At 36.2% G+C, this 10,912-nt stretch overlaps 1 protein-coding gene across 1 annotated transcript; it reads left to right on the top strand.

Moving 5' to 3' along the window:
• sostdc1b (sclerostin domain containing 1b) lies at positions 1-3,352 on the top strand. The gene is made up of 2 exons (XM_017455085.3): positions 1-721; positions 2,543-3,352. Exons 1-2 carry the CDS (start codon positions 526-528, stop codon positions 2,914-2,916), a joined length of 570 nt encoding a protein of 189 aa, XP_017310574.1. The 5' UTR covers positions 1-525; the 3' UTR covers positions 2,917-3,352.
• The last annotated feature ends 7,560 nt before the right edge of the window (positions 3,353-10,912 follow it).

Below are 10,912 nucleotides of genomic sequence, written 5' to 3'. Positions count from 1 at the left end.
GCTTGTTGTAATATTTTACGTGAATACTCCTTGCTGTGTTATTCAACCTTAACAAACACGACTGTAAAAGGATTAAATCATTTAAATAATAATTCAAAATAAATAAATCAATAAATAAATGGATAGTATTGTAGATACACTACTGCTGCATGTGTGTAGTTAAAATAGATTTGTTTCCCCCTAAAAATTCTGAAAACCAAGCCCAGCATTTTCTCGTCTTTAGTCTTATTACATGTCCTGGTGATCTGGTGATGACAACAAAAAGTGAATAGTGAAACCACAGGGATTTGCTCAGATGTGCGTGGTGTAGGCTTTCCAGCTTGAACATGACCACATTTTCAGCACCTGCCATCAATGCAAACACACACCCATTTCTTACAAACCACACTTGCCAGGCAAGTGCTGTTGGCTGAAGGCGGGGAGGGATGAGTATAAAACCTTATAACCATGTGAGCTACAGGTAATATCTCCTCAATCCTGGAATGTTTAGAGACTCACTGAGCACTGGAAGGCTTCTTGTGTCATATGGGCTTGAACATGCGTGGTTACTGGCTGATGATTTTCTCCTTTGCCTTGCTGAAGAGCTGCCAAGGAGTTCAGAATGGTGCCACTGAACTGTTGGATGGCACCGCAGCCTCTTCACTTCAGGAAACTCAGGCCAGTGGGTCTGTAAATGAAGCACGTGGAAACAGGAGACACGCAGAAAACACAGCGAAAATAGGTGTGTAGCTCACTACTCAGTTTGCACAACTAATACTGTATGTGTGTCTTGTGTCTTTAGTTTATTTTTGATTTGCCATCATTGTTTTTCTGGTAACAAGGGTGTAGTCTCTCTCTCTCTCTCTCTCTCTCTCTCTCTCTCTCTCTCTCTTTCTCTCTCTCTCTCTCTCTCAAATGAACTTAACCTGTTAACTTATTCATCTTCAGTAATCTTTGGAGGAGTGTTAAAGAAATGCTCACAGCAGCTCTTTACACTGCCAAAAAATTACATCAAGTGGAAATATCTTGAATAATGAACTTATGACTAATGAATTATTTCCTATGTGATTACAGTAAACATAATATAAGATTATTAAATCTATTCATAGACATTTCAAAAAGTAATTTCAAGCTTGAAATGGTCTTGTACTCTTGGCAGATTGTTGTGCTAATTTAAAGTATTTGTGTGCAGAATTATTTACAAAATCATCTGCTAATAAACCAAATTTAAAACTTGAGGTTTGGAAAAATAACATCTAGAAATTAATAGGCTTAATAATCTTATATAATAATCTTATAATTAACTAGGATTAATAATCTTATATTTGCTTTATACTCATCTTATATTAAGAAAATAATAGATCAATCTGACTATATACAAGATATTTTCACTTAACTTTCACTTTGATATTTTTACACATTTTCACTTTTAGTAAGATATTTTCATTTAACTTGAGATTGTGCAGTGTATGTTATCCTTGCAAAAATAAGCAATAAAACGCAATTACTTCATTGCACAAACGATATTTTAGGAAGTGAAAATATCTTGAATATGGGATCTATTTGTCATTATAAATCAAATATGAGCTTATCCACTCTGTTTTCAGTTTAAAATGAGATAAATATCTACCAATACAACAAGATAATTTAAAAATTGAAATTAAAAAAAGGATTACTAATTACATTATAAGTTTATTGTAACCCTATAATAGGAAATACTAGATACATTGGACAATTTCAAGATATTTTCACTTGATTAGATGTTATTTTTTTGGAATGATGAAAGGTAGTTTTACTCCCTAAAGGGTACTAACCTGTACCTTTGTCAGTGGGGTGGTACCCTCAAGAGTATATTTTTTGTACCTGTAATGTGTATCTTTTTATGATAAAGTGTTAAAGGCACCCTATATTGGTAAAAGATACATACTACTTAATACAGTTAACAGACACAATGGAAATAAAGAAGTAGTGTAGGTGATTACTGTTCAAATTCAAGAGTTAATCATACTAATGTTACATTTAGCAACGACAACAACAATGACAACAACAGCTAACACACAACTGTTATTCTGTTCTTTGGAGTTTCATTAGGACATAAGATATTTTCCACCATGGCTTTTGGATAAAGAATTGTAAAGCTCCTAAACTGTAAAGCTCCTAAATTTTCCATCAGTTACAGTGATGTGATGGAACTTTGAATGGTGGTTACTTTCTACCTCTACATATGAGTAACCAAATGAACTCTTACTGTATACATGTTCAGATATAAAGGTACCAAACTATACTTGGCACTGGGGTGGTGCCATCTGATGTATCTTTAGTGTGTATTGTAACCCTTTGAAAAATTTAAGATACATAACTGGACAACACATGCACTTTCCTAGGTAAAAGATATATAGGCCTACAAAAGTTACAAAACATACAGCCTTAAAGGTACCACCGCAGTGACTAGGGTTCGGTAACCTTATTTCTGAGGGTGTACGGAGTAGCCTAGGTAATCTTCAGAATCACTGCAGCCTATACAATAAAACTATGGACATGTTTGTTTGTTTGTTCTTCACAGAGCAAAGTCAGCTGGGCTGCAGAGAGCTGCGTTCCACCAAGTACATATCAGATGGTAAGTGCACCAGCCTGAAGGCGGTGAAGGAGCTGGTGTGTGCTGGCGAGTGTCTGCCTGCTCACCTGCTACCCAACTGGATTGGAGGAGGATACTGGGCACGGCGGGATGCGTCTGAGTGGAGGTGCGTGAACGAGCATGTGCGCACGCAGCGTGTCAGGCTCTGGTGCCGGGATGGCAGTACACGCACGTATAAGGTTGCTGCTGTGACCTCTTGCACGTGTAAGCGCTACACAAGGCAACATAACAAGTCTGAGTTGAAGTCTTCACCTCAGAAGCCCACCTCGAAGAAAAGACATGCAGTCAATGCAGAGGAGTAAAGCGGGGTTTAGCTCACTCTCAGCTGAAAAGTTCACCGTCATCATCTTTTAACCTTACATCAGCTTTCTGTACTGGAAGGCCAATGATATTCAAGAACACTGACTTGTGATAATAAATGGAACTGCAACTACAATATATATCCCTGTAGTTGGATCTATTAATTCTGAGTGTTTTCTATCTCAAGTAGCCTCCCTCTGTTTGTGTATGACAGCTTGTTTTCACATGTTCATTTTCTAATCTGTTTTGCAATTAGACAGCAACTCTCCTTCAAGGCCTTTTTAAAAAAAACAGGTTCAGTTCATAAAGTTCATTTCATTTCATTTCAGTGGTACACTATGCAGATAACATAATTTGGAAGGTGGTTATTAAATATTTTCCTCTGAAATAACATGAGAAAGAGCAGCAGAATAAAGACAGACCTCATTTAAACCCCAAGGCAATGTTAGCTTTTGGATAATAATGAAATGAAAACATTTTTAATGAGGGAAATTGGGCTTCATGTGTGAAGACATTACTACTTCAGCACTGGCACAATATTATGCCATGTCACAGTCAAAATAGGGGGATGTAAATATTTGTATAACTGTTTTTGTTGGTTTTTTTGATGAGATCTGTCATACCCATTTTATATATCAATTGAAGCCAAAATATGTGCTTTGGGTGCAATAAATCAGCTTTTTTTTGTCATAGTTTGTATCAATAATTCTGCACCCAGCAGCCACAAGTTTGATGTGCCAAGGATGGATTTGGAAAAGAAGAATTAGTCAAAAAGAAACCTTATGACTCATTGCTGTGGGGGGATACCCTTAGCCCAAGGCATATCAGCAACTCTTTGTGGTAACATGTTACTGAATGGTTGCTTTATTGTATTCTAGGCCTTTTCATTCCTTATTTCTAAAAGCAACACGGTTTTGCAATTACACAGTACCTTTCCCCCAGGCCACTGTTTTGAGCAGTTCATCAAGAGTTTTCCATTGACTGTAGACAGCTCTGTAGTGACTCTGAGCACATAACATTTTGGGTGGAGAGGAAATCATTTCAATAGGAATAAAATGTGAGAAGTAAAAATAAAGTCTGGTCTTGCCTAAAAGATTACTTTACCTGTTTATGTGTAATTAAAACAACAGATATATGTACTATTTTATAATGGAGGTTTAAGGATAGGTGTTGGTACATTCAATAAACATTTATGTGAAAATTTTTTGCAAAACACACAAATATACATGTTTGTAAATGAAATTTAAATATACATATATATGATGAATGAAAAGAATTTGCAGTAACATGCTACCAAAGCATTCAATATAGCTCGAAGAAAGTACATACATTCACTTCTGCCTGATGACATTATTTTCTTTTGAAAGTTTGAAAGTTAAATAAGCCTACATAAGAACAGTTTTGGTAATATGGTTTCTTATGTCTGTTACCATTTAAGACCTTTATTGTTAGTTTATAATGGTTGTATTTTTGAGTAAGTCTTTCAGTCATATATTTATAAATGATTATTGAAAGCCTGCCCTTAGGCATGTGCATATACAGTTGCAATCAAAATTATTAATCCCCCATTACAAATGAGGTTTATTGTCCAAATTTACAGACTTTCAGCTGTTTGCAATGAACAGATCAAACAAAAGCAATTGAAATAGTTCAACGCAATGAATGCTTAAGTGGTTTCCCCAAATTCAACTGAAAATGCAACTTATAATGATTTCTCCAGTTTCAAAATGATTCTACCCCCTGAATAGAATCCCTCACAACAGCACAAATATGCAAAACAGGTGTTGTCTCAAGCACACCTGATGCAACTAATCAAGGGCTTCATTAGTTGCACCAGGTGTGCTTGAGCTGGAACACATGAAATACCTGAACTGGCTATGGGCAGACAATATGTGAAATACCTGGACGGGGCAGAAAAAGGAAGCTATCAACAGCTGCACCAGATTTCTGAGAAAGCAGGTTGTGAAAAACCCTCAAGTGACTGCAAAAGACCTGCAGCAGGACTTGGTGGCAACAGGCACTGTGGTTTCAGTGAGCACAGTAAGGTGCGTACTAAACACAAGGTTTCCATGCCAGAACTCCAAGACGTACACCACTACTGACCCAAAAGCACAAGCAAATTAGTCCCAAAATCATATCAGTAAGCCACAGAAGTTTTGTGATTCTGTTCTGTGATGTGTTTTGTGATGAAACAAAATTGGAACTTTTCGGCACGATGGATCAGCAGTATGTCTGGAGGAAGAAGAATGAAGAAAGAACACTGTCCACACTCAAGCACGGTGGTGGCTCGGTGATGCTCTGGGGCTGCTTTGCATCCTCTGGCACTGGAAACCTGCAGCGTGTGGAAGGCAAGATGGATTCATTGAAGTATCAGGAAATCCTAGGAGAAAACATCATGCCGTCTGTGAGGAAGCTGAAGCTCATACGTCATTGAACCTTCCAACAGGACAATGATCCCAAGCATAACTCAAATTCCACCAAGGCTTGGTTGCAGAAAATATCCTGGACAATTCTACAGGGCCATCACAATCACTTGACTTGAACCCTATAGAAAATCTCTGGTGGGATTAGAAGAAGGAGGTTACAGCATGCAAACCCAAGAATATTACTGAACTGGAGGCCATTGCTCATGAGAAATGGGCTAATATTCCTCAGGAATGCTGCCAGAAGTTATGCATCTCATTTGCAGCAGGTCATAACAGCAAAAGGGTGCACTACTATGTACTGAAGATGCTTGCCATGAAGGGGGTGAATAATTCTGAAACTGGAAAAATCATTATAAGTTGCATTTTCAGTTGAATTTGGGGAAACCACTTGAACCATTCATTGTGTTGAACTATTTCAATTGCTTTTGTTTGATCTGTTCATTGCAAACAGCTGAAAGTCTGTAAATTTTGACAATAAACCTGATTTGCAATGGGGGTTGACTAATTTTGATTTCAACTGTATTTTCCGTTCTTGTCTTCTTTGTGATAATCTCTTCTCTTTGTGATAATCTCTATACTACAAATGCAACAGACAGAGAATGCTGTGGTATTCCTTTAAACCCTTCCTTTAAATTCCTTTAAAGGCAGTGCTAGCTCTTGAAAGTGTTTAATTTTCTTCTATCACATTAATTAAAATATTGTACTGGATTGACATCCACCGAGCATGGTCTGACTTTCTATTTGTTTTATCATACCAGCACCATAGTCCCCTCTAGAAAGCATGAGATACAAGGACCACCTGCTGTTATTTATAACATCAGTTAACAGCTACACTCTTAAATGTTATCTTAAACATTATGATGACTATATATATATATATATATATATATATATATATATATATATATATATATATATATATATATATATATATATATAAAACCTAATGTTTAACAGACACCAGGCACCCTCCTTGCCCATAGTTCTGAAAAATTTTATCTTTTGAATTTAACCATCTTTCCCATATACAGTAACAACCTATTAGGTACATAAGAAAAAATAAGAAATGTGTTATCCCTTGTATTTAAATTTATCAGTTTATTATGACCCTTTGCTTCTTTAGTTCATTGTGTATTTTTCCACTCCATTGTCTTATATAACAACCGCAATCAGTTATCTCTTAAAGCTCTAGCTGAAGCCACACATAGATAGACTGCATTCTTGCAGTTTGTAACTCCCTCTGTCATCACAGTAGATCATGCCAATGCACCCATACTTTTTCCCTCCATCTTTTTTTGGCTGAAGTACATAAAACTAGGAGGCTAACTCCACATCAGCAAGTAGAAACCACAGGGTTGAGAGTAGGAGTCATACACACTTGGTGGTTGCTGGCAGATGACATGTACTTGATAGATGGATATGAGATCATGATATTAAGTATGCTCGAAAACACATCCTTCAAAAAAACAAATATTCTCATCCAAGAAGATCTTAATCTCATGACTGTCAACTACCATGTTACTGAATCTCAATCATGCAAAAATAAACCTGCTGTAAATAATTGAATTTCAGATAGAATTATTTTTAGGGTTTAAATATTTTTTTATTATTCTTAAAAACTACAGAAATTTTAATAGAATTTCTACATTTACCAGCATTCTTTAGTAACAAATGAATGTTCTTTCATACAAATACACAAATTTCATTCTTTACTTTTGCAGCTAAATGAGAAGGCATTTAAAACATATGAACTTGATGTTACCCTTATCAACATATGCCTGGCATGGCTGGTGATCTCTACCACTGAAGAGAGCAAATATAAATCCTACTGTCAGCAGGTGTGGGCTGAAGAAGGATTTAAGAGTGTGCATGTGGTAACAATCCCCACAGTAATGATGCATAATTAATCACACTATAATTTTCATCTATTACTAGGCATTAGGCCAGACCAGATTCTCATCGAGCCAAAAGCTACCATATTTCTAATCTTTCCTTTCACAACCCCAGGAAGCTCTGAGTAACCCTTCTCACCCTGGGCAGAAAGGTCTATTTATGTCACTGTATGATTTTAAATGTAAATAAATTATTTTGGAAGTTGAAAACAGATATGGTAAGTATTAATGTTCTTACATGGGTTCCTGACAATGTTCCAGAGACGGGGCCTCATTTATCAATCTTTTAATGAAGATGTGTGTAAATGACAACATAATCTGTATATTAAATTGTAGTAACTTATGCCATTTCCCTATCAGTCAAGGTTCACATATGTTGTTGTTTGGCTCAAAGAACTCAAATTGTAAATTGTAAACAAAATGTAAATTTTTACACAAACTCGAAAAATGTTTTTGGATTTTCATGAATAACAAATACATTTCTTCTGTAAATGCACTTCTGAATCATTCTGAATAAATTCACACCGATGAATGTCTATGGTTGGATTTTAAATGTGTTATAGCAAACCCCAAAAGAAAGATCCTAAACTGGTACATCCTTTTTTCTGGTTTCTGTAAACCAGACAGTAAATAAATCACCTGTATATTCATAACAGTTGGACTTTGGAAATATGCTTCTCTCAGGTCTAATGGTCACAAAGTATAATTGTCTATTACGTGTAGTATACAGTTGTTTTAAGGAGACAGTTAGGCTCCAGAATGGGACAGATTCCAGCTCTGGTTGAAAAATTTGCATTATTTTATTTTTTATTTATCTCTTTGCACCCAGAGCACCAATGCTACTACATTTATATTTACATTTATATTTATGGCATTTGGCAGACGCCCTTATCCAGAGTTACTTGAGAACTCGCCCTTATCCAGAGTTACAGAGTTACTACAGAAGTGCTTTGACGTCTCTATCAATAAATAAATGCTGATACTGGTTCATTGGGTCATGGTAAGAATACCATTAGTCAAAAAAAAACAACTGTTTTTTCAACTTATATTACCTTTTGGTGAGGTAATTTAGTAAGAAAAGCACACAGACAACATAATATTTTAAGTGGTAATTTAAGCATTAGCAGAAGTGGTAGGCTTTAGAAGTCTTTTAAAGCAGCTGTTGGCTGCACCACCATACTGACTGTTACTTTTGATCACCCCCCCCCCCCCCCTTTTTTTTTTTTTTACTTCTTCAGGGACTCATTATTCCATTTCTGTTCATCAAATATCTGTGAAACTTCTTCAGTTTATGTCTCAGTTGTTGAATGTGTTTATGTTAACACAAATATTTACACGTTAAGAAATTTGCTGGAAATAAAAGCAGTTGAATGTGAGAGGATGTTTCTTTGTATTTTGCTTGAGTATATTTTGCATATCTACTGCCCCCTATAGGGGAAGCCTGCTTTATACACTTGATCACAAATTATTCAACATTGTTGTGAATGTAAATGGAATCCAGTGAGCAGTGCCTCTTTTTGTTCAATCAGTTAGAGCATTGATCATCTATAAACAAAAATGATCATATATACATACAGGATCACCACATACACACCTACCTACTCATCTTCCGAGTCTATGTTATGCTTTCCTGTATAGTTATTGTGTTGTGCTCCACTTGTTATTGTTTTACTTTTGTAAATTTATATGTACATTTACATTTTATTTAGTTGTACAGAGCTCCTTCCTTCTACTGTATGTTTCATCATGGCCCATGGGAGCAATATATTTTGTCCCCTTATAATAAAAAAAAAAATAAAATAAAATAAAATAAAATAAAATAAATAATAATACATTTTTGAGTGATATAGCCAGAGTACTGGCCAGTCTTGAGACGTAGATTAGATGTAATACAGATGTAATACTAATGTTTTTCAATCAGTCATTACTTCTGTGCTTTTCACATTGCCATGGTGACAGTCTGACTGCTAAATGATGATGAGAATGTTTAATATAAAACAGCCCTGCATGCTCTCAACAGCAAGTGATGACTGCCATTGATTGGGGGTGTTGAAATAAAGCAAAGACATGTGGGCTCACATACACAGGTGCTGAAACCTTCATGAATGTCACCCATCATGAATCTCTCAGAATAATGGAAAATGATAAATAGCCTAAATCTTTCCCAGACCTCTTTCACCATACACCCATAATAAAGAAATTTCCATAGTGAAATCGCAAAACCACAGGAAAACTCATACATGATTCATTTTAAGAAATACATTTATCAGTATACACAGTTGACCTTTCATCTGCTATTATGCTGAAAAATTGCTGCCTGACAGTTTGTTCCTCTTTTCAGGATCTTTGCTAGAGACAAAGAACAGGCAATGTCACGCACACACAGCACCACCCCATATAAAAAGAACATTTACACTGCATGCCATGTGCAGTAAAATATAATTAACTCTGGCCACAGTCTGATGTCGACAGTGGATCTCCCAACCAAAAAGCATAGGTCCAATAATAGAAAACACTGACAGGATTCTCGTTTGAACTCCCAGTTTGATCTGATTAACAATCACTTATAATAAAATCAGCCATCAGCCAAATCAAAACAGTATGATGAAAAGACCGTCTGTTGCCATGTAATTAACGTAATTATGCACATCTCTTGGCAACTGAAATCCATTAAGCACGAACATTAGGTATGTATTTCCATTTACGTGCAGCAACAGGTGTGCTAACCAGGTGTTTAAAGTAAATGTAAGGTCAATTTAAGGTCAGTTATCATATAATTAATAAACTTTAAGTGCAATAAGACATTGCTATTCATTCATCTTCAGTAACTGCTTTTTCCTGAACAGGGTCATGGTGGTGCCCGAGCCAATCCTGGGAACGCTAAGTGTGAGTCATGAAAATGCCCTGGATAGGATTCCAGTCGTTTGCAGAACACACACACACACACACACACACACACACACACACACACACACACACACACACACATGCACACACACAGAGCGCAATTTAGAGTTACCAATCAACCTACCAGCATGTTTTTGGGAGGTGGGAGGAAAATGGAGAACCTGAAGGAAACCCACATGGACACAAACATGTGAAATGCCACACACACTGTAACCCTACAGATGTGAGGCAGCAACCCTTCCCTGTGCCATCCGTGTCATAGTACATTGCAGCCATAAGCAGTAAACATGTATGAAAGACTAATAATAATCTGGAAATATGTTTGTAGATGAACTGTTGTACCCTCCTGGCTCATTCTGTAGCCATTTTTAACTCATTTGCCAATTGATCTAGTAATTTCTGCTTTACAAACTGTGAATAAGAAACTCTAATAAAAATTAAGAAAAGGAAATACACATTTAATGTCATATTTTATTAAAGTGCCTTGCGATCAAACCAACAAAGTCTTGATCTCATTAAATAATACCATTTGAATACCAGGTCCTTGTGGATTTGGGCAAGAACGGTATCTTCTCTTCTATAAACCAATCAAAGACTGCAAAAACATAAATAGATTGCAAAAACTGTCTTTATACCACATAGTTCCTCAGAAAGCAACGAAGAAATGTGATAAAATGTGCTGAAGTAAACAGAAAAACTGAGCTGAGAGTGGGGAGAAACGAAAAAGAAAAAGCGAGTCCGTGAGAGAGACTGAACGATGAGAGAAACAGAAG

Source organism: Ictalurus punctatus, chromosome 24 (assembly GCF_001660625.3).
Source record: "Ictalurus punctatus breed USDA103 chromosome 24, Coco_2.0, whole genome shotgun sequence".
NCBI lineage: Eukaryota > Metazoa > Chordata > Actinopteri > Siluriformes > Ictaluridae > Ictalurus > Ictalurus punctatus.
The sequence above is the reverse complement of the archived record's forward strand: the minus strand, read 5'-3'. Positions and strand labels throughout refer to the sequence as shown.